At 39.7% G+C, this 25,576-nt stretch overlaps 1 protein-coding gene across 5 annotated transcripts in view; it reads right to left on the minus strand.

Moving 5' to 3' along the window:
- Nucleotides 1-21,700: 21,700 nt before the first annotated feature.
- The window catches only part of LOC120717839 (alpha-1,6-mannosylglycoprotein 6-beta-N-acetylglucosaminyltransferase B-like), a 68,522-nt gene continuing 64,646 nt past the window's right edge, over nucleotides 21,701-25,576 (minus strand). For 4 of the 5 annotated variants that reach the window (XM_040006101.1, XM_040006102.1, XM_040006104.1 and 1 more), the window contains 2 exons: nucleotides 24,203-24,474; nucleotides 21,701-22,372 (listed from right to left, as the gene is read on the minus strand). In XM_040006101.1, coding sequence (XP_039862035.1) covers nucleotides 22,174-22,372; nucleotides 24,203-24,474 — 471 coding nt within the window. In that variant the 3' untranslated portion in view covers nucleotides 21,701-22,173. Of the gene's footprint in view, nucleotides 22,373-22,525; nucleotides 22,863-24,202; nucleotides 24,475-25,576 lie in introns of those variants that run through there. The other variant, XM_040006105.1, reaches the window with a different exon arrangement.

Raw genomic sequence — 25,576 nt, forward strand, 5'->3', positions numbered from 1 at the left:
CTGTGAAAAAAAAACCCCCAAAATCTTTACCCCTTTGAAGAAAGGGTTGGATTTCCTAGAGCTGAGCCCTTCCATTGGAGCACAGCGTAGCTCTGAGTAGCTCTTCAAAGCCTTGTTCAAATGAATCAGATTGAATAGATTGCTCATCATCTCTAAACTGTGCCTCTGGTTTCCAGCAGGACATTGCTCACTAAGTAGTGCTGTTATAACATAAAACATGGCATGAAAGCAAAGTGAAACTATCATAAGTCAAATTGTCATTCTAAGTGAAGAGAGACTCCTCAAGTGTCAGATAACGACTAGACTGAAGCTTTCTCTAAAAGGCTTTGTAGATAACAGATAAGTTGTATCTAAATCAGACTCAGGAAGGTGATAAGTGACCATGCCATCATCAGCCACTAACCTCTACCATTATTAAAGATTTGTGGGGCATAAAGCCAAACACTCCAGACATTACAAGAAGCTCTCTGGAACACTGTCACATTGTGCTGGGGCAACGAGTGTACTCTGCAGACCAAAACTTTCTCAAACACATGTATATTTCATTAGACACTTAAGCCATTGCTCAAATTATTAAGCTCATTTTGTCATTTGCCAATTTGTCAATTAAGTTAAGAACTAAAACGACAAAGATTATTTGCTACTGGCCACAGACCTTTGGACTGCACTGAATATACAATAGGCTTATTAAATCCATCACTGCTGTTCTGCCTTGTTAGAGTGATGACAGGCATGGCTTTGGTTACTGGGACACGTTTTTCATGGCATTATTTTGCAAAGGTGTTTACTGTGTCCTCGCTGCCTAACATTTGCCGTCCCATGGAGATACAGCTGGTCCCACATTGAGACTCCAGAAGCAGCATCTGTGGGGGAATTCAAAGGTTCTGGATCTGGCAGCCTACAAAAGGTAGTGCGGTCCAGCGGGGGACATCCTGAGAGGGGGAAGTGGAGTTCAGATAAGCTGTTTCTCCTAATCAGCCTCAGGCACAAAGAATAACGTTACCACGGAGCAAGCTGTTCTTACCAACTGTCTCTGCAAAAAATATGGATCAAACTGCACCTCGGTTGTGCAACTGCACTGTCAGTCTGTTTTTTATTTCTTGCAAAGTACCACAAAAGATGTGACATTTGTTTAGTTTAGGTTTTTTCTCTTTTTCCTTTGTCAGGTTGTCAACCGTTTTAAAGGTTTGGCATTTACAAAACTATGATTTCAGCTGTTGATGGTGCTAAAAAACTGAAAATGAAATCACGGCGAGTGTACTTAGAGACTGAAAGACTTAATAAAATGTGCTTTACATAAAACTGACTGTGTACTTCCGATGAAACCAAAGTCAGCCATTACTCCAAGACAAGTTTTTCTGTTTTTCTGTTTTCCTGCGTGGGTGTTTTAGTTGTTTTCCCCGTGGGTGTAAAAGTTGGTGTGTCTCTACCATTTGATACTCTAATTATGATCAAGGGCCATAAAAAGCATCCTTGACTCTATTATGACAAAGATGATTACTTTGAAATTCATATCCTGCCATATTTCACAGCCTAGGCGAAGAATATCACAAACACAATGACTCATCTACTCCCTTTGACTAAAAGGATCACCTACACCCTCAGATGTTTGTGGTAATAGTCTGACGGGGGAAAATGCACACGGAAGTTTACTGATTGTTTCCTTTGAGCTCGGCTCATCACCTCTCTGAGCTCATCATTCTTTTCAGTCCCTTCTCAGCTCCCATGTCTAATTAACTGTAATAATGACTAAAGCACTTTAGATTTATTTCTGTCTTCAATGCTGCCCAGACTTCACAATGACTCCACGCATTTCAACCATACAGTAGAGCATTGCATTCATGCATTGGTAATTCAGAGCATAAATACATCTCTTTTGATCTGCCTTTCAGCTTGATATGAATAAGGATGCCCAAATATGATTCTCACAAATGAAATTGTCACGCAGTTTCCAAAATTAAAGCACCTTACGGCCTTGGAGAGTCTGTATTTAAAGCACATAAAGCCATAAATATCAAACAAAAATCAGGAGAAGCTGGATTTTAGTTGTTTCTGCTCGGAATATATATTACATTTTTTATTTATTTATTTTTGTTCAACATTAATTGAATAAGCAAAATGCATGTGCAGTAATGCAGATGAGGCTCTTTGCAGTTAATTAGTTTAAGTGATTACAGGTTCCTCACAGTTTTTCTCTTCTGTTTCTCCTGGGAAAGCGCCTGAAGCAACAAGTCAGTGTTCATTAAAATGGAGGCTATTTAAGAGAAAAATAATAGGCCGAGCTGTGAGGAATTTCAAATACTTTTCAGACAAACAGAGAATTATTCTGGAAGGCTCCGTGTTTAGCAGCATGAAATAGATCATTTGAAATTCAATTTAAATACCCCCCACCTGTTCATACCCAACGTGCAGCGGATGAAAAAGACTCCACTGTGAATTGGATGTCTATATGCATACCTGTTAATTTATTTTAAGACGAGTATTGGATGTTTTCAGGACGCCCAGCAAGGGGTGGACGCCCTGCAACTGCCAGCGAGTGTGTGGACCACCTAATTAAAATACTGTGCAAAATTCTTGATCCACCACTCATCTCTTTATATTTTGCTTCCAAGGAGTTCCAGTTCTCCATGAAGGACTTTCGAAGTGTTTCTTTGGATATTGACTGCTTGTTTCTTTATTTTCAGTCGTGTCCTTGTACCTGGCCAGAGGAATGCTTTCTTGTTTTTTTGTTTGTTTGTTAAGTCACCAAACACGGACCTATGAATCATTCAAGCATGAAAACCAACTCAAACACACACACATAACAGAACGTTTAGAAAAGAACCAGCTATAAATTTTATCTGTTACAAAAATATAATTTGTTCCCATTTTTTTTTAAGTTGAATCTATTGAAAATGCCAACGATAACACAGTGTGACATGATATTTTTGACATGATGATCGCCAAACAGCTGATAACTAAACACATATCTCAGCTTGGTGTGCAGTGTGTCCTTGAAGAATCTGAGGAAACTGGATAAGTGGAGGGCAAATGGAGAAATGGCAAACCTAAAAAACTATCCAGATGAACAGTAGCCATTTTTAAGGAAGGAAAACAGGGAGAAAAGGTTGAAATATGAAAAATTCCACAACAGCTGAAATGAAAAATAGCAGCAACAGATCTTATGTATCGATGAATCCAAATCTGATCATTCTGCTTCAAAATATCACCAATATGTGGATGTATGTATGTTTGTTTGTATACATTTCCATAAACCTGCATCCATTTTCCATTTTCCTGAATTCTTTTAAACACTGACACTGATCACAAAACGTTTAAAAAATGAGCAAGTTGACTTTCAGCTCACAGCTGTAACCCACCTGTTAACTAGAAATGGACAAGAAAGAGTGATAAATTAGCTGAGCAGTTATTAAGTAACTGGAGTATTTAACCAAACACAGTGATGGAAAAGTCAGACAACATGAGTAATAATTACATGGTTGAAAGTAGAAATAATAGATAAACTGTGGCAATATTGTATTATTATAATTATTTATTAACAGAAGGACCTGGGAGGGTGGAGCTACACTTGTTAGCAATGTTGCCTCACAGCAGGAGGGTTGCTGCCTAGCTGGAGCTTTCATGTGCATGTTCTCCATGAGTCATTATTTGTTTTCAACAGGTTGGTCGGTTTTTTCTCACAGTCCAGCGCACCCGTGTAAGGTTAACTGAGGATGTAGCTGTGGAAGAAGGTGTGGATGTGGGTATAAATGGTTGTTCCAGTCTCTGTTTGAACTCAACTGTAGCTGGGTAAGCAGTTAAGAAAACTTACTTAACTTACAAAAATACTTGGTTAAAATGTGTGTCGACTTATTACAAAATATGAACAAACTACTGCAGTTTTTTAAGCTGTCATTAAAAAGGTGAAAGGTCAGCACTGTTTTGGCGTTCGACGTATTATTTCTTCAGGTTTCATTTCTATTTACAGTGAAAGGATTCCACATGGAGTGTTAAAACAGTCTTTGAGTAACCAACTGGGAACCACACAGATTCTGTTTGTTTGTAGTGGCTGTGATGCATTTCAGCTCAGTTCACTGTGCCGTGTTAGCTTTCAGTGAGATCCAATTAAGGAGCGTTTTGCTATCATTATCATAAAAAGCTTTACAGAAACGCAGTCTTTAACAACATGCATCCCCCAAATGAATGCTGGCCTGAGGATTTGGCAGATAGTCAGATGAGACCTCACACACTTAGTCAGACAACATAAAGGTTAAAATAAAAGGACTGCATTTATTAGCCATTCAATCTATGGCAGCTCCCCAGAGCTGCTTTTCTTTGAATGGGGGAAATTGTGCGTTAGATGGAACGCAAGGCCAATTATGTCAGGCTTGATAAACCCCATTAGCACAGCGTGTTATGACCTTTTCATTCCTGGCATGTGGCACTCACATAGATGGTTGTTGTTCATTTGCCATCCACTTGAGGTCCTCAGTCCATTGGCAAAAACTAGAAAAAAATAACAAAACAAAGGGACATTTTATGTGAGGTTAATTGTTTTTTGTTTTTCTACGGTGGTATTAATTCCACTGCTCCTGGAACACAGAGATCACCCCTCTCCTAACAGGTGGAGGTAAGTTCTGTATAAGCTGTAACCCAAGGTTAAACTGTCTAAGCATGATGCTTCACCACAATGTCCAATTTTAGACTAATATCAGTTTTTGAAGCTTCTCCATAACATATCTGAAGTGCGGGAGCCTGTGTTTCCAACTCTGGGTTCTATTAGCTGTGAGATTAAGATGAAGTAAATTTTAAGATTTGCAAGAATACAGAAAAAGGTGTAACAGGATTTTATTTTAATATTCCTACCACTTTAGTTAGTGGTGCTTCAGTGTAGCAATAGCACATTGTAAAGTGTGAACGTAAGAATGAAAGGAAACTCATTGACCTGCACAGTACAAATGTTCACAATCTGCTCTGTTAGTTTCAGAAGAACCACATTTTCACATGCGCCCTGTGCCTGGGGGATTTGTTTTTTTTTTTTTATTGGGTATTTTATTGAAGTGGGAGGAAAATGTGTAACTATTTCATTTAACTGGTGTAATACAAATGCAATGTCTGAGATATTCTGCATGTTTTTTCCTCTTTTTTTTTTTTTGAACAGCACAACAATTTCCTCCACTGGCCTCCTCCACCCACACACACTAGCCTGTGTATTACCAGCATGCTTTTGCCGAAGACATTCGTGAATCTAATCTTAAATCAGGCTAGCGAGGAAAAAAAGAACAACAAGCATGAGGCATTTTTTTGACTTTCTCTGGGAAAACAGATCAGAATTATTTCGATTAATGTTTGTCCAAATAAATGTACCAATTTTAAAGATGTATTCAGAAACGGATTCACAGATATAAACAGTATGAGAGATATTCATATGTTTACTGAATGGCCACTTTATTAGTTGCATCTGTTCAACCACTTGTTAATACATATGTCTAGTCAGCCAATTACATGGCAGCTACTCAATGCATTTAGGCATTGAGACATGGTCATCATGACCTGCTGAAATTAAAACTGAGCATCAGAATACAGAGGAAAGATGATTTAAGTGTCTTTGAATGTAGCATGACTGTTAGTGCCAGATGGGCTGAAATGGCTGATCTGCTGGCATTTTTCCACACAACAAGAGAATGGCCAAAAAAAGAGAGAAATTATCCAGTGAGCAGCAGTTTTCTGGAAGAAAATTTCTTTTTTATGCCAGAGTTCAGAAGAGCTGCTTCGAGCTGACAGGAAGGGAACACTAATTGAAATAACCCATCCTTAACCTCTTAAGCCCCAAGCCTACCTGATCTTCTGCCTTTTGCCCCCGTATCAGGGGGCGTCGGGTCTTAAGAGGTTAAAGCCAAGTCATGCAGAAGAGCATCTCTGAATGCACAACATGCTGAACCTTGAAGCAGGGTTACAGCAGCAGAGGATCGGGTACCACCTCTGCAAGTTAAAAACAGCAAACTGAGGGGACAATTCATATGGGTTCACCAAAATTGGACAACTGAAGATTGGAAAAATGCTGCTTGATCTGTTGAGTCTTGTGTTTCGGGTCAGAATTTGGTGTAAACAACATTAAACATGGATCAGTCCTGCCTTCTCTCAGCAGTTCAAACCAGCGGAGGTGTAATAGTGTGGGGGATATTTTCCTGGTACACTTTAGACCCTTTAGTTCCAACTGAGCATCATTTAAACACCACCTACTTGATAAATGTTGCTGAGCACGTCCATCCCTTTTTGACCACATTTCTGATTGCCACTTCTAGCAGGATAACGCACTATGTCACAAAGATCATATCATCTAAAAGTAGTTTCATCAACATAACAGCTGTACTTAAATGGCCTCAACCGTCACCAGATCTCGAACAGAGCACCTGTGGTATATGGTCAGAAGGGGGATTCACATCTTGGATGTGCAGCCAACAAATTTGCAGCAACCGTGTAATGCTGTAATGTCGCTGTGGACTAGAATATTTCAAGTACCTTGTTGAATCAATGCGACAAAGACTTATAGCAGTTATTAAGGAAAATGGTACTAGCAGTACTAGCAAGGTGCACCTAATAAGGAGTGGTGGTGCAAAAGTCATATCTGTGTGCAGAATAGGGGTTATGTATTTATTTTTTACCTTGACATTCCTCATACATGTAAAGTATTACATACACATGTTTAGTACTTGATATGTATATAAATACATGTCAAGTATTGTAGTGAGGTTTTCATTCACAGCCTGTATTTTCTGCACAATGTGCCACCTCCAGCCGTCACCTGCAAGCTTTTTTTTTTAGCACAGTGTCAGATGTCCAGTCTATCACACATCAGTGTGGTCACACTTTGTATAGAGCCATAGCTCTATACAATCACACAGTAATGAAATACATGCCATCCATCCCCTGTAAAAACTCTACATCAGAATGTGGCAGCTTCTATTACACCCCCTAAGGTGAAAAAAATGAAACAGAAAAGAAATGAGGTATGATTTATTAAATCCCATGCCTCTCATCTAAGAAGAAAGATTCTTGTAGTCCATACTCGTTCAGAGAAACATCAAGCAGAGTAGGGGAACTTAAAATTTGCAGACTAAAATGCCTCTAAGACAGAAAATCATGTTACTATGTCTTGGCAGCAGGCAAAAATAATTTCATGTGAGAGGAATACATTTCAACATCAGATTAAAGAGGCTATGGAGAATAGGAAACAGACCCAGCAGACAGTGAAACAAGATGAGAGACCAATCAGCGAGCCCACACATGCAAACCTATCCTGAAAAATACATCAGATCTCATATTCTTTGAGGGAAAACAGGTATATTAGCCCTGGAAATAATACATGACTACAATTAGTGGGGCATTTGGTGCACAAACAGTGAGCAACTTTAAAGTATGCAACTGTTTTTTGACAGCCCGTTTGCCACATGCTAGTATACAGTAGGTGCACATGGAAGTATCTAGAAAGCTGCAATTGCCAGAAAACAAGCATTTTCTACAGACTTGGCAGCCAGTTCTGACTCAGGTCTTATGATAGTACACAGAGGTCTAATTAGTAAATCTTTAATGTGCTGGTCTTCTGATATAAAGACAGATTCAGGGTTCTGAACTTTGAGACACAAAATGACAAATGAGTCTCCAGACATTCGTGTCAGAATCAGTCATCTTGATGTAAGCTTCCACTGCCCTTTCATATTCAAATGAGGAGGACGCTGGAGCGTACAGTATCTGGGCAGCTGCGGGAATGTGAACCCATTCAGGAGGTTTAAAGCAGCAATGATCACCACCTCAGATTAGCCGTGTTTGCTCTTCCTACTGCATTCCAGTTCTGGAATGTCAATAGTTTATCGGACATTTTTCACCCATTACGTCAGGAATGCCATCTTACGACCTTGCGTTCATGAGGTGTTTGTGTAGTGACTAGCTCATGGAAAATATTATATCCCTTACGCTGTTATAAGGCACAATTAAAGGCAGAGATAAAAACTACAAATTGTTGGGGATTTTTTTTTTCTTATTTTTTACTTTTTGTTGGTGGTGATGATTGAAGCCATGGCTATCAGACGCTTAACAGTAATGACTAAAAGCAGGAAAGGGAACAGCTAGTCTGCCTCTGTCCAAAGATAGCAAATCACCACACATTAAAATCAATAAATAACAAGTACAGTTCCCAAATGCCAAACTAATACTTTAAATAGCTGCTTGTCAAACTCTAAAGAGAAACAGACTGTAGATTAAGCATCTGCAAAGCTCAGAATCTGAGTTTGTTCATTTGAAAATCGACTGGGACTGAACTGGTTTAAATTAACTTCCTGCTGTGATTTTTTTTTTTAATCTTGCGTTCACATGGGGCAGTGTTTTAAGCACAGGCAGGCTGCTGGAAGGTGATTTTTCACAGCAGACATTTTGACTCGGGGCTCCAGGGAAAGCACAGGTGTATTGATGTTTCACAAAAGCAGGCCCTCCCTTAAGTAGATTGTAGTCATTACTAACGCCCCCAGGCTTTTCCCACTGTGACAAGTCAGAGTGTCTGCTGTGAAAAAGGCCCACTTGGGAAAGGTCAAGTCATGGCTGAGACACGCATTCGAGGGACAGTCGCTGTTTGGTGTTTGCGGGATTTCGTAAATTATTAAAGTATCTGCGTTGTGGCATAATAAGCTTGTGGCATGTGGTTCCTTGGATTGCAGTACATTAAACTCACTTTCATAAAGATGTTCCAGTGCTCAATATTGCTTAAAGCACATAATGTAACCTGTGTCAACATTCGTTCTTCTATAGAGCACAGTGTGTAGGAGACAATATTCAGTCATGTGTTCTGATTGTCTCAGCTTTATTAAGCTATGAGACCATTCTGTGTTGCCAGAATTAACTTGGTGTCGCATGATCGTTGTGACATGTACTTAGCAATTTCTCAAAGTGGCTATAATGGCTGCGTCAATTCAGAAAGCTCTAACAACTTAAATTAGATCAATTAAGGCCAATCAAAGCAAGACATTATAGCAGGTAGCGTGACAGTTATGTTCCAGACTGAAAACCTGTCCGTGCCAGTCTGATCCATGCACCAAGACTTGGTAGCAAGCTTGATATCGCACAAAGAAACACACTCATACACACTCCCTTCCTCTTTCTGGGTCTACCTAGTTTCAGGAATAAAAGAAGACTTTTATGTAGCTTAAATCAATTGAATAAGCATCTTTTTATAGTACCATTTTTTTTATAATTATCATGGGTTTCTTAGTTTCTCTCTTAAAAACGAATTGGTAGTGACAGAAAATGAAGCGTCTGTCCAAAGAATCTGCGAAAGAAGACCCAGAGACGTTTCATGGGATTCACTCTTGCTGCTTTCATCTCATTTGTAAAGATCAGAAAAACAGATCACACACAGAGGTCAGCTCGTGTCCCACGAGGACCTGCACAAACAAACGCAGCACTTTCTGTGATACAACCCATAACTGAGTCACGGATTAATCCAAAGCACCAACCGGGATCTTGTGGGAATTGATTAGCCGAGTGTTGAATCATTTATCAAACACCATCTTACGCCTGCTCTTAGTGTACCGTGGTACACATCTGAAGCTTTTCAGGCAGAAAGAACGTCTTTAATCATGAGTAAACATCTTAATGATTTACCACACAGGATGTGCATGTTGGCACAACGCCACTTGCCGCTTAGAGACATCATCCATGACAAGGCTTGTGGAAGGCTGACAGAAACACTGTGCAGGAAAATCTGCTGTAGAAAGCAAACTAAAAGTCTTTACTGTTATTTAGACTTAAAACTGCTATTTACAACCTTTTTAATAAGCTTTGTGAGAGCACAGAGATTGTCCAATCACAGCCTGACATCTGTGTCTTGGTACAAAGACCTATGAGGGGTCTCTTTATGCTTAATGAATATGTGGATCTCTAAGAGAGTGTTTTTTCCCCGATTACTAATAAACCAACACCAAACAATAAGAGCTGTATAAATTGTAGCTGACTGGGTGACATTTATATATTATATATATAATAATGTGTTATGAGTGTCACTGTGGTCAGAAGTAGTAAAATATAGCAGTGTACCAAAAATGAAAAAGTACTGTTGTAGTCACTGACTTTTTCAGTGTGTCACTGAACATAAAAGTCATAATTCCTCTTCAGTAGCTTAAAACTGCAGAAGTCATAGCCCAGAATCATGCACATTCTAGATTAGTGGTGTCAAACATAAAGCCTGGGGGCCAAAATCATCCTGCCAAAGACTCCAATCAGGCCCGCTGGACGGCTTTGGAAAATATGAAGGACGGCATACATTTTGTGGCTTTTAACTCTATTTTTTGTAAGTTTTACAGCTTTTGATTCTGGTAACGTCCTCCGCAGCCATTCATACAACACCAAAGTGGATAATTAACAAAATCGATACTTTTAAAACTACAGGACCGTGTGGACAGTGAGCTACCAGAGGTTTTTCCTGCAATTTTACACATTTGTCATGTAGAAAAGGGAGATGTGCTTGTTTAATCACTGTTTTTTTTTTTTTTTTATCTTATATTAAGATATCCCAGGGATTAAATGTGCAGTTAAGCTTCTTTACATTGACAGAATGTTCAGTTTCACTCGTTCGGCTCACGTAAGATCAAAGTGGGTTGTACCAGTGACTGATGAGTGCTAGGCGTGAAGTTTGAAAGATGGCAAAGGTCAGGTCATGAGTGAGAAATGAGATGATGAAAATGAATGCTTAGGCTGGTTTGGGCATCAGACCCAGCTTATTTCTTTCCATTTCTGTTTTGGTGCACTCGGGCATTTTTGGCCAGTATGACCTGTTTAAGTGCAAGTATTCATTGACTGCTAACTTAATTTTCCTGCTTCAGGGACAAACAGCGTTTAAACACCGGCATGGCACTTTAACTATTTGTGCTACTGATTGCTGCGGCGCTCTCTATCTTTATCTCTTCCCCAGCCCTCTCACCTCCCGCATCAATCCGAAGTTTATTTAATAATTCATGAGGACACGAAGCGTGCCGGCTGTAAAACTGCGAGACACCTTTGATCCTCCTGAAAACTTTTACATCAAGGTCCTACCAACACTGATCCAAGAAAACATGTTTTTTGATGATTTCCCGTTTGAGAGCTCTCGCCTTTTCCTGTGTATCTCTGTATGGTCTTTGTAGAGTACTTCGAGGTTGTCCACAATAAAAACTTGAATATATTCGCATTGCCTTTTTCCCCCCTTCTGTCATTACTCTTATCTATTGCCACCCTGGCTTTTAATCTTGCAGCCTACTTTTCAATCATCTGTCTCTCGTCTATATCTTCTTTCCATTTGATTCATTTTCTCTGCAGGTGGTGGTCAGTCTTTTTCCACTTTTCCCCCCCCTATGCCTAATTCCTCTCACATCTTCTCAATCACTTCTATTACAGTTTGACAGTCCAATCAGACAGCAGGGTCATGAGGGCGGATGGGCTGTCTATAAGGAATAAGGATCTTTCTCTCTCATTGCCTCCCTTTGCTCTTTCCACCTACCTTTTTTTTTTTGTCAGGACTGAATGTATGCAGTCACAGAGGCTCTCAAATCAAGCCAAAAGATTTTCCACAGACAGCCAGCTCTGCTCTTCAGGCAAAAGTTGCCACTTTTCCACACCCTAGCTGAGGATCTATGAAGAATTGGTTCCTTTATCTCTAGTTAGCTTTAGATGCAGATCTAATAAATCCAGCGACAGAGTGGCTTTCGGTATTGTACAGAGGCTGCGGCCTGGAAGTCTGTGCCTGCAATTGCCAGCTGGCAGTTCAAGCCAGGATGACTCGGTAACTGAGAATGACTGTGGAGTATCCTCTTGACTTGTCATTGTGCACTACGCTGCTACTCAGGACATGCATTACTGAAAAAATACATAGAGATATGTCAAATGTGAAATGTGATTTACTCTAAGAGGGTGGAATTTCCTGCAGAATGAGGCACAGCCTGCAGGCCATAACTCTGTCAGCAGGAGGCTGGAAATGTAGAAAATATCAACACGCAAATGTGAAAAAGGATTTACCACACACGTCTCCCCTTGTCTAGGAAAAAAAGACACATCTACATATTCAGCTTGACTTTACATTTCTGTAAAGTCGACAAACTGACTTTAAAACAAATGATGGCACAGCTTAATACGTACGATGGGAAAGTCAAACATTTAGGGGGAAAAAAAGCTTGGCAAACTTGGCTGTAACAAAAGTATCTAACACCTACGAGCCCTCAAAATAACATGTCATATCTAATTTCTCTGTTTCAAGACTAAAGAAGACTATATTGTTGTTGTACTGCAGTGCAAATACAATTATACTGGATATGCATCCCTTGCTTCTATGGACAAAAAATGAAAACAGACATAAGGTGGATCCATAAAGCCTTATTCCAAAAAGGATTAAATGAATTTTTCACCTCAAAATTCTACATGCACAAACCCATGATGACAAAATAATACAAATACAAATAATAAACAAAAATATAACATATACTTAAATATTCACAGACCTTGCTGATGCACTTTTGACAGCAATTACAGCCTCAAGTCTTTTTGAGAAAATGCTACAAGCTAAGCACCTATTTCTGGCCTGTTCTTATCTTCATAGAACCTCTACAGCTCCATCGAGTTGGATGTAGTCAGCGATTTTCAGATCTCTCCAGAGATGTTCAGTGAGGTTCAAGCCTGGCAGAGCCGGTCAAGGACATTCACAGACTGGTCCCAAAGCCCCTCGTTTGCTATCTTGGCTGTGTGCTTAGGGTTGTTGTCCTGTGGAAAGATGAACCTTTGTCCCAGTTCAAGGTCCAGAGCACTCTGGAGCAGGTTATCATCAAGGATGTCTCTGTACATTGCTGCTTTCATCTTTTCCTTGAACCTAACTCATTTATCAGTTTTTGCCCCTGAAAAACATCCACATAGCATGATGCTGCCACCACCATGCTTCACTGTAGGGATGGTACTGCCCTGGTGATGAGTGGTACTTGATTTCCTCCAGACATGATTCAGACCAAAGAGTTTTATGTTTGTTTCATCAGAGCAGGGAACTCTCACGGTCTGAGAGTCCTTCAACCCACATGAGCAAACTCCACGTGGGTTGTCGTTTGCTTTTTACTGAGGAGTGGCTTCCATCTGGTTACTCTACTATTCAGGCCTGATTGATGGAGTCCTACAGAAATGGTTTTCTTTCTGGAAGGTTCTCCTCTCTCCACAGATCAACACTGGGGCTCTGTCAGGAGTGGCTATCAAGTTCTTGGTCACCTTCTTGAATAAGGCTCATCTACCACAATCTCTCAGATTGGCCAGGATGTCCTGAGCATCTGCGTACAGCTCTGCGCCAACGATCCAGACAACACGCTGCAAAGACCTCTGGTCCTGTTTAGTGCAGCGCAGTACAGCAGTACCATGCAGTGATAAACAGTTTCAGGAAAAAGGAGATCTTGTGAAAGTCTGCCCAGCCTTTTTAAACATAGATGGCAGTGGAGGTGTGTGCAGACCAGGAGATGACCTTAGTGATATTCAACCACAGATATTAGAAGCCGGGGACTCTCTGTGCACCCCTTTTCTTCTTGAAATCTACCACAATCTCCTTTGTCTTATATTTAGGATGAGATTGCTGGTAGAACACCATGCTGCCAGGTTTAGCACCTCCTCACTGTATGCAGTCCCATCATTGTTGGTTAATCAAACCAATGACTGTTGTGTCATCCATTATTTTGAGCATACATCCACCCTTTAAAAGTACCTTATGTTTGCAGATGTATGGTGTTAGAAAAATACATATAAAATCTTTACAAATGATAGATTTCTAGTGCTAAACAATCAATAATAATTCTGCCTCTTCTGACTCAAACTGCCTCAACAGTGTGTAACCTTTGGTGAACTTTCTAGCGAACCATGAAAGAGTTTTAACACCATCTGTGGGCAACACTGCAGATCAAATTTGAAGCGTATCCTGTTTTAATTATAGTGTGTGTTCTGGTTTGGCTGTACTGAAGGGTGTGAAGCTGAAAAATCAACATGAGTCTGTTTGCTTCAATACTTTCTCTGTTTGCACTTTCTAGTTCTCATATCTCTAAGGCCTCCAGTTAAAATGAGGTCTGCTTTATTGTGGTAGACAATGAACTTTGCTATATAGCAGCAGACCAATTTTAAAATAGTAAGCATGTGCTAGTAAAAGACAAAATACAGTTGTGGTCAAAGGTTTACATAAACTCATCATGGACATGAATGTCATGGCAATTTTGGGCTCTTAATGATTTCTTTAAACGTTTCTTTTTCCAGAGTGGAATTATTCGACAGCATGAATCTTTAACAACTTTGAAATTCAGCAATTGGATGCACAAGTTTCAATTTATTTTGGATTACCTCCAAAAATATACATACAGGGTCAAAAGTTTACATATGCCAACCCTAAAAATAAGTTAAAATTCCCTTCGCAAGATACTTTTGGCATTCATCAGCCAACTACTAGAGTAATTCTGGCAGTATATTTGACCGCTGTTCTTGGCATAACTGGTAGATTTAATTTACACTGGTTTACACTGATCATAACACTTTTCTCCAGGAGGCATTAGGTTCGTCCATGTGGACGGCTGCAAATCTCAGTCAAGCTTGAATGTGTGAATTTTGGAACAGGAGCTTCTTCCTTGGTTGGAACCCTCTTGTTTCATGGAGATTTAAAACTTCACAACTTCACAGTGGACAGAGACACTGGTGTATCAGCATTTTCCAGTTCATGGCAGGCTTGAGCCTTGGTGAATTTTTAACCAATTCCCTCACATCTGAGGGTGACAGTTTGCCATGTCCTGGAAGAAGACCCAAAGTATTGACACATCTGAATAACCAGTAACTTCAAACAGTAGTTTCAAGTGATGATATTGGAGTCTGCAGTTGCTTAGGAATGACCCATAAAGCTTCTGGGCTGACCTTCACAAAACCCTGACCTCAATTTTATTGAAAATTTGCGTGCCATGTTAAAAAGCCAAGTTGATTTGTGACTGTATATAAACACCACAATACACAAACGCTTTATTTTTTGCTAACTCCGAGTAGATGATCAGGAGTTAAGACACTGAAACTGGAACAAAGATGCACCTTTGCTTCCTGAAGGTTCATATATATATATATATTTGCAACCACATACCCTAAAAATGAGTTCACATAGCGCACATAATCCACAAAGTGTTCATTGTGCACTTATAACACCTTAGAATGTCCACAAAACATTAATTTGGGTTGATATGGCATTATCATGTTGCATAGCAACCCTGTAATAATGGACTAAATCCACAAATCAAACAATACTGTAATCAATTATTTTTTATAGCTGATAGCCCACTTAGTTGTTATTCAGTTGTGATGAACAAGTTGATAACAAAAGGTTGAAATGAAGGAAAGCAAACAGACTGAAAAAGTATGTAAATCTATAAACCCACAGATGACATTCTCCACCAAAGGCAGTTCAGTTCACTGTTTCTGAAGTTATCTGCATCTGCACCAAACTGAATGGATTCTTAAACAATGTGTCACCTCTGGGGTAGATTATGTGTAATTATGCTCAAAGACAAAAAAGGCAGTGACCAGATACCACTAGCTCGGTTCTCACTGTGGCAGAGATACCGTCTGCAGTGACTGCTGGAGAGGTATCCTCTAACAGAACTACATTTGAAAATCATTTTTTCATACATATTGATGACCAGAAACAATACAGTTCATCTGCCAAGTGATCTGTTTGTCTCTCACCAAGAATACACAAAAACTATCAGATCAAAATTAGAACTTGTTGGAGACGTGGGGTCTGGCAAACCAGTGAACCGATAAAACTTTGATGTGGTTCACCGTCTTTAAAATTACGTGACTGGACGCTGGGTTTGAAGGAGGACGAGTACTTTGAGTGCTGTTCTAGTTTAGATCACAATCTAACTAATATTTCTTTTCAGTCCATTACGTCCATCAGTCCAAGTACTCTCTCTATGAGAGTGTCAGTTTTTCACACCTATTGTTATAGAGAAAGATATCCACATATAGCGTGCACACATGGGGGGCCAGAACCATTATGTGTGATACATTTATCTTTGTGGGAGGCAGCGGTGAAGCAGCATGAACAGAAGGCAGCACAGCCCCCACTCCATCACCCATACTAAAAAGATACGGGCTGAAGAGAGAGAGAGAGAGGGGGGGGGGGGGGGGGGCTGTTTGAAAAATAGTATCAAAACTACAGCAATGTTAAGGATGGGAATTGGTCATGGAGAAATTTTCTTTAAAAAAAATAGGGTGAGGAAATAAGAAAAAAGGAACCATTTCAATTTTGAGGAAGGGATGATGGTGGTTTCAAAAGAGGCTGAGGAGAAAGAGAAACCTGTGTAAATTGAGAAGCACTAGAAAAAGATGAAACGAAGAGGAGTTGAAGAGAATAAGGGAGCAGCGAGGGGCACTGGTGAGGAGCTGAGCGTGAAGCGGGACGAATGAAGATGCCTGCGGTGCGTTGAGAAAACGTATTAATCCTAGTCTGTGTGATCTTTCTCTTTGAAAAAGGTGGCCTGCCACACCATGAATCATATAGTGACGTGTAAAAGTTGGTCCGTTGCTAAAACTGCTGCTTAAACAGCTAACACATACTGAACATATGTAGGAGATTTCATGCGATTCTTAATGATGACAGATCTGGACTAAAGTGATCACTCTGCCCACAGTGTCACCGTCTCGGAGGAGTGGAGCTGGGCGTGAAATGCTCAGAAATCTGGGGAAATGCTGCACTGACCTGTTTTTTAAATCGTAACCTTGAGAATTCCCCAAACGTGCCATCCCAAATTTAGAAAATTTGAAAGGAGTAGGTTATCTTCATCTTTATCTTCACTTGGAAGTGAAACAATTTGGACAATGTTGGACTGTCTTAGCTGAAGCATCTCTGTGCCGTTTGGAAGCTGGGGATACTGCCAATGGAAATCAGGGCATCATACTCAGCCTCGTATCCAATGTTTGGATACGAGGAGGCTGTTCTCGTCAGCTTTTAACTTTCAGGATGAACTGCAGCCAGCACATTTAACTAATAAGTTTGCTCTCTCAATAACTTAAACAGTCGTACCAAAATCACTTAACATAACAATTATAGCTTGCTGTCTTCCCTGGCTATGGCTGGATAAAGACATTATGTTTCAACATTATTTAGCTATAGCCAACATTAAAAACTTTAAAAGGCTGGCTTTTTGAGCTGGCATTCTGTCTTAACCAAACTGTGTGCATATATTCATCAAAACTTGCAAGCTGTCTGAAGTGCACAATTTGAATCTCAGTAAAATTGTAAAACGCAGACTTGAAATAGATTTTCTTTCTTTCTTTGGCTGCAGAAGGGCTTCACACAGCTGAGCTTGGAGCTCGCAGGCCTTCTTTCTGGAACACGGCAGCAGCACACAGGCTATTTTGCCTGAGGCCTGACGTCAACGGGTCTTCAAGACAAAACATGTGTGAAAGAAGCACATTTTATCTGTAAGATGTCAACCCGTCATTGCGTGGTTTCTGCAAGACCCGTTTCTTGCTGTGGCAGTTCTTTCTTCCTGGAATATTAGGGATATTTTTTAAGTGGTGAAATGGAGAAAAAGAGAGCTGAATAGAAAAGCACTTAAAGGTGGGTGCAGCTTTTTAGGGTTACTTCAGAAAAAAATACCATCTAAAAAAAAAAAAAACCCTCTGAAGTGTTACATTTATATTCTTTATACGCGAGTTTAAGTCTAAGAGGTTTTTGTTCAACACTCCATTTCTCGCCATAAAAGTCCTAAAAGATTCAAAGCCTTCCTGACTGCTCTTGCCACACACATATAATTTTCATCCTGTGGTTTTGGAGGATCAAGAGAAATTTCAATATTAGTTTAGAGATTATAAATTGGAGAGGAGAAATGGGCACATTGTGAAATGGTCCTTACTATCAGTCAAAGAAACACTAGCGCCGTCATTAAATGAAAACTGGCAAATTCGAGCTCTGTCTTCAGAGGATTCTCATTAAAATCCTCTTATCATAGTGACGGGTTTCAGCTTCAGTGGAGCAGCGGCTCACATGATAATGACTTCAGTGACATTGCAGCCATTCTGTGCATATTAAAATGTCCATCTGTAAAGGTGATTTTAAATAGCTCTGAATATTCAACTTCACTTAGTGGTTTCATAAATCCCACACAAACAAAATCAAAAAGTATCAAATATTGCTACAAATTTTGCAGAGCAGCCTACATCAGGTTAGAACAGATCATTTTTAAACGTTAACGAGATCGACTAAAGCGTTGAAGAGTCTTTAAAGCTGAAGTTACAGAGAGCTGCTTACTGATGCTACAGGTGGGAGAACTGATCTAAATATCCATAGTATCAATACCAACACAGGTAATAGTATAGGAGGTTAATAGGATCAATGCACTATGAGCAGGACTGACCCTGAATTTACTTGGTATGAGATCAACACAAAGGACTGCAGCCTCACACAGCACTTATTGGTGCTAGCGCCCCATGGAAGTGTGCCAACGTTAGTAAAGAAATAAAGGAAAAATGCTAACATTACGGTCAGTAGATCAAAGCAAATGAGCAGTATAATGATGACTGTAAAAAAAACAAAAAAAACATTAATGCACACTATAATGACCACTGGCCCAAAATTGAGTGATCACCTATGTGTGCTAACATGGAGATTCATTGTTGAAGGCATTCTATACACTACAGCCACCATAAACCATACTGAAGTACGGAAGAAAAAGAAGAGTGGGCACATCCTTTTTTTTCGTCTTTTCCAGAATTCTGAGATTTAAAGTCAGAATTCTGAAAACGTTAGAATTCTGAGATTAGTTCTGAGATTTAATCTCAGAATTCTGACTTTTTGTCCTCAGAATTCTAAGATTAACGTTGGAATTCTGAGATCAATTCTGGAAAAGTTTTAATATGCAAATACAAAATAGATGGAGTGATTTATTAAATGGAAACACGTGGTAATAAATAGAATCAGTTCAGCTTGAACGTTAATGTTTGATATGACCACCTTTATTCTTTAGCACATCCTGAACACAGGTTTCTTAAAGGGCATTTAAAGCTCCTTTTTGGATGTTGGCTGCCTTTTGTTCCAGTTTCACTCAAGATGATCCCACACTGCTTCGGTAATGTTGAGATCCAGGCTCAGGCATGGTCAGTCAATAACTGTTAGTGTTTCATTTTTTGTTTTTCTATCCCGGGATGTTTATACTGCACTTGTGTTGTGCTTGGTTCCATTTTTCAGAATGACAATGATCACAGTCAGATGTTTTCAGGATGGTATTGTGTGGTGAATCTTTTCTGTGTCCATAATTCCATCAGTTCTGAGAAGATCCCCAACACCACTGACTGAAATGGAGCCTCAAACCATGACACAGCCTCCGCCGAGTTTTACAGATGGCTACAGTCATGCACTGTTGTACCCACCTCTTGACCTCCTGTATACATACTGACAACAGATTTTCAGTCCAGTTCTTGTGTAATTCGCCATACCTCAGCATTTTCTCCCCGTTTCCCTTCCTTAAGAATGGCTTCTCGCCGGCCATCCTTCTGCTGAGACCATTTCTAATGACGATTCAGTGAACAGTAGAAAGATCAACTTAAGGCTTAGATAAATTTCTGAGGTTCTGTGTCAAGTCCCTGCTGGAGTTTCATGTCCTTTCTTAATGACATGTGTTTATATACTGTTCATGCTTTTATTTAGGATTGAAATATCTTCTTTTGTCCTGTGTTTGTCAGTTTTCACTTGATACACTGCACATCAAATTGAAATATGCCAAGTTTTCAGCTAATATTGTTTTAGAAATCACATTGTTGGTGCAAGAATACAATTTTTAAGCCTGTCAAACTGTTTGCATCAAACGTTTTTATAGAAATGGGAACAATTCTGTGTTTGTGCAACAGTATTTTAGCAGTGAGTTTGAAATTTAAAATTTTAAAATTTGGTTCTTCGCTTTTAGTTACTTATTTTTTCCTCGAATAATTCACAAGTCAGCATTAATTGGCTGAAAAAAATAAACAAACAAACAAACAAAAAAAAAACATTCCTGTGAAAATGTTTAGGTACGAGGGCTGGACCGGACCTTCAGAAAACCTGAAGAACTATACTTCCAGACCCCTTTAAAAAAAATTGAAATAAATAAATAAAAAATACTATACAGCATATTTTCTCCCTCAGTCTGGAAAAGGTACTTAAAGAGAAGTGTGTGGGAAAGAGCTATTTTCCATCTTCACTGTGCCATGCTGTGAAATTTGAAATACTTTATAGTCTGTACATATATGCTCTTTTTATAGCTTTGTTTTTCTAGATAAAGATATTTTCTTTAACAGCAGAAGCAAATGTAAAAAAGATGATAGCAGATAGCAGCATTACAGTGAGTGATGTACGTTAGCAGGAGATAAAATCACTGATTTGCCAGTCTGCCAAGATACAATATCATATTGCATATGAATATCACTCTTGAATAATGTGTCTCATTACTGCTGACATAATTTAAATATTTAAATTCTGATGCAGTTTCTTATACGTCCTGGGTAAAATCCATCTTTCCGTCATTGCCAGCCTAATCTACATATATATATAAATACACACACACACATACTGAAAGAGTCTCTGGCCCCTGTAATCATTCAGCCAGTTCACTCTGACTATGACGAGCTTTCGTTATTCAGTTGTAATGAAAGAGAAGGTCAGTCTCCACAGCAACACGAGGCTGCAGTTAAATCAAGTAGGTACATAATCTTACTAAATCATTTCGTTATAAAAAAAAAAAAAAAAAAAAATCCTCCTTGCACCTGCTATGCATAAAATAGTGCTGAAAAAGTAAGGAGGAAATTTTGTGGTGAAAACTGTAGATTTTCTGCACCTTTAGCTGGAAAGGAGTGATTTCATAGGCAGAGTGAGCTGGAGAATAGATACGGTTACCAAATGAACACTATTCTGATACGACCTGGTAACAATATTAAACCCTTTCCATGAGTGATATAGAAGCATATTGTAAAATGTGTCTTGGGTTGGGAAGCTGTGTTTTTATCATCCAAGTATTGAAGTTTGATGTCTGACTCCATTATTTTCGCCATTTGTTCTGCTACCTAAGCAGGCATGCGTTTATCTATAAAGACAGTATAAATTTTTGCAAGGGATAGAGTACAAGGATTGCAGAGATGTGCCTTATGAGGAATATATTATTATAACAAATCAGCTTAGGATATAATATAGGGGAAAAACCCCCTCAAATATTCTTGCAGGAATCAAACCAAGAAGTGTCATCTTGTATCCAAAGTATACTTTATAACCAACGAGTCTGTGCCAACAAAGCTTTATGTCCGTATAAATCAGGCTGAAAGAAGTAATTGTTATATTTTGCCATAAAAAGATAATAAAAGATGGATAGTTTTACCTCACTTTAAAATCACGATTTGTGCATTGTCATGTCTGTAAATCAGCAAGTTTACTGAAGAAATCTGTCTAGCCAGAAATTGTGAAAATTTGAAGCATTTGAAAAGACAGACCTCATTAAATTTTGGTGCGGATCCAGAACATTTCAGATGGTGACATTACAAGAAGGAGCTCTGACCGTGATGGAAGATGTGCTCTCTCAAAACCCTCAGAGACCTGTATTAAAATGTGTTTAGATACAGAGACTGATAGCCAGTAGAGTACTTTTTTAAATAGAAAAAGACGATGTTTCCTGTATGTATTTTATTAAACAACACTTATGTACAAATTTCATCACGGACATTTAAAATAGTACATCTCAATATAGTGTAAATGGCTTTGGGTGCATCTAGTACAAATATCCAACTCCACTATGACACTGTAAATATTCACACAACAACAAGTAACCACACTTGTGAAAATCAAGCATTTTTTTTTTTATTCAAATCTTTCTTGATTACTCATATAACTCATCCATTAAGTTTTACATTTCATCGTGATTTCTGTAAAGACTGATGCAGAACATCTGTACAGTGAAGCTTCAAACCCTCCAGACTCAAAGTACAATCATGCAGATCCCTGAGACGTTTACACCTTACCTACTTTGGTAGCCAGTTCTGGGTCAGAGGTAAGGTAGCACAGTCAGTGTGTATGCTTTGCTGCTTTTATCACACTGTCTCTTGCCAGTGAGTTTCCTACCCAAGGATTACAAAAGAGCCTCCATCATCCAGGTCCTCTTCTGGTCATAAGCAGTCCTTGCACAATGCCACCTGGCCGTTGCGAAAATCCCTGCAGGGGCAAAGGCGTCGGTATTTGGCACTGGAGCCGGCACAGCTGAACAGCAAGGGGTCCTGCTGCAGGCTGCATTCAGCATGCTCTGCTGAGAAAGCAGGAAAGAGGTGGTTCTTCTCAGACTCCACTCCTTCACATTGAAAGTCCAGCCTGGGAACAAAGACAAAGGATGAGGACACAGTTTACAGTGTGTGTGTGTGTGTGTGTGTGTGTGTGTGTGTGTGTGTGTGTGTGTGTGTGTGTGTGTGTGTGTGTGTGTGTGTGTATATATATATATATATATATATATATATATATAATGCACTGTAAACCACTGCGCTAATGACACTTCTTAAAGTTTGTGTGTCCTGCAAAAATCCGAGAAAGAGCAATACTTGTAATCCTGGAACAGGTTTCCGTGGAAATGTTCTGTGGACAGGTGACAAAACTTCTCAAAAAAGGCACAGCACAGTGTTAACACCTACTGTGCCTACTGTGGAACATGATGACCAAAACCCACTTTCGTGTCATATGAAGACAAGAAAGTGGGTAAAAATGAACAAATTGAAGTAGGAATGCTGACCTTAAAGCAAAATCTGATAATTGTAGGGTAGCTGTGGCTCAGGATGTAGATCAATCCCTGGCAGCTCCAGTCTGCAACCTTGAATAAAATAGTAAACTTGGGCAAGATACTGAACCCCGAAGCTGCTTCCAGTGTGTTCATCAGATTGTGGATGCTAGGTAGTTAGCACTTAGACTTAGAAAAAAGTGTTTGTGTGAATAGGTGAACGACAGATGTTGTATAAAGTGCTTTGAGTGCCCAAGTAGGCCAATAAATTGCTACACCTGAGAAATATTGAGAGTTTTGTTGGAGGAACGGTTCAAATTCCCAAAGCATTGACGTGCAATGTCTGAAAGCAACGTGTTGAAGCAACATGATGAGCTGCAGATGAAGGAGGCGCACAATTAACTAAAGACTCATGAGTTCAGTTACTTTTACCAGCATGTATTGTGAACGATTACTCAGGACGCTCACTAAAGAAATGAAACCATCCTTTAAACGGGACGACCGTGGCTCAGGGGGTTGGGAAATCAGCAGCGGTAACCGGAAGGTTTGCCGGTTCGATCCCGGGCTTCTCTGTCTGGTCGTTGTGGCCCTGTGCAAGACACGTACCCCTACGTGCCTACTGGTGTTTGCCAGAGGGGCCGATGGCGCGATATGCAGCCCGCTTCTGTCAGTCTGCCCCAGGGCAGCTGTGGCTACAAACTGTAGCTTGCCTCCCCAGTGTAATGAATGTGAGAGTGAAATGAATAGTGGTATTGTAAAGCGCTTTGGGTGCCTTGAAAAGCGCTATATAAATCCAATCCATTATTATTATTATTAATAAAACAAACTACGTGTGAAGATCCGACCTCATTTTATGAGCAATGACTCTCTTTCTTCATGACAATTTATATATAAATAACCCACTAATAAAACCCTTTAATGTATTTACTACGGCTGTTGTTCATAATGGCAGTAAAACAGAGGAAAGGGTGATCCAGTTGTTTCATCAGTACTTTGTACTACTGTATAATACTGAAACTAGAAGTGCAAATGAGGCGTGGTGATGCTTTGATGGAATGCAATCAAATAATTATTTGTAGAATGAGCTCAGTGAGATGGACTTTTAAGATGTTACAGTTTGCAGAAAAAACAATGAAAATAAAAAAACTGCACTAGATGTTTCAGATGAGTGCACATCACAGCTGAAGTTTCCTTTTTAGAATAAATTTACATCACATTCACATTTAAACATGAACTATGGAACTTGTAACCTTTATTTTAGTGATGCCAGCAGGATCCCTCAAATGTTTGTTTGTAAATTAACTTGTCATATTAACCTAAAAAACACTCAGATGCTGAGAATTTTTTTTTTTTTCTGAGTTAGGACAGGCACGCAAGAGATGTGCACGCAAAAACGATTCATCATTCAACAAATTCAGGAAAAAAGGACTTACGCGCTGAAAGTCTCCCTAATGTTAATGAAACGATACAAGGCGGGTTCACAGATTAGTCCTGCAGTCTGGCATGCCTTCACACACGACTCGCTCTCGAGTGAAGCCACGACACGGAGTGCAGTGAGAGGAGGCCAGGATGAGAAGGAGCTGGCGTTGGAGGCCCAGGTTAGGATTCTGGAGTTGGGTAGGAGGTTGAAAGGACTGGGAGCACTGCCCAACCAAGCCTGAGATGAGTTTACGGGAGGAAACGGAGCTTCAGGGGAACAAAAGTCCTGCAGGTGGAAAGAAAGGGAAAAAGTAAAATATACAACAAAAACTAAACTCTGATTTTAAAAAAAAAAAAGTACTTTATGTTTAGCAACACGTTAAATGCTACTAAAATAATAAAGGAGCTGTTAAATACAAAGAGTTGCTTATCAAAAGTGGGAAGTCCTTGTCATCCTATATGGAAATAACATGGATGTAGTCATGGCACCCAGTAGTAAATAGGATTTGGAGGCAGAATTAGGGCTCTGGTGAGAGGCTGACTAGACCCCTCCCCACCTTGCTGGGGCTATTCATAAAACCCAGGTAATAACATTTCTCTGACATATCCCTCTGGCCTCCAGACCCGTTTATTAAATAGACTCCCAGTTCCCGTAGGCAATAACCAGACTTCCAATCTCTCAATCTCTGCTGTACTTCCACTCCTAAAAGCAGACTACATTCCTGATTGCATACTCGCGCGCGCACACGCATATGCAGTGTTCATCAGCAAAATAAGAAAGTGTGAAAGGGGCGAGATGAGGAGACGGAGGGCTTGAAACTATATTAAATCTTCAGTAATTCTTTTTAGACATTCTTCATTCCATCAGTGACGCCATGTTCAAGAAGCCAGTTAGAGAGGATCTGAGCTTTGAGATATGGCGCCAACATGAACTGGTTTCAAGCTGGAAGCAGCCATTAGAAGGTGGATCTACTGTGGTCATAAAGGGATGGACAGTTAGCAATAATACCCAGGTATGCTGTGGAATTTAAATGATGCTTAGTTGGTACTAAGGGGCCCAAAGTGTGCTAAGAAAATATCACCCACGCCATTACTCCACCAGCAGCAGCCTGAACCACTGACGTAAAGCAGGATGGAACCATTCTTTCATGTTGTTTACACCAAATTCTGACCTTAACCTTCGAATGTTGCAGCAAAAATCAAAACCCATCAGTGCAGGCAACGTTTTGTATTTTCTGTTTTCCGATTTTGTAGCCCATCTGCTTCAAGCTTTGACATGCTGTGCATTCTGCATACCTTGACTATAAAAAGCAATTATTTGAGTTACTGTGGCCTTGTTATCAGCTTGAAGCAGTCTGGCCATTCTCTTCTGACCTCTGGCATCGATG

The sequence above is a fragment of the Simochromis diagramma genome, unplaced genomic scaffold (genome assembly GCF_900408965.1).
Source record: "Simochromis diagramma unplaced genomic scaffold, fSimDia1.1 OVJJ01000510.1, whole genome shotgun sequence".
Taxonomy (NCBI): domain Eukaryota; kingdom Metazoa; phylum Chordata; class Actinopteri; order Cichliformes; family Cichlidae; genus Simochromis; species Simochromis diagramma.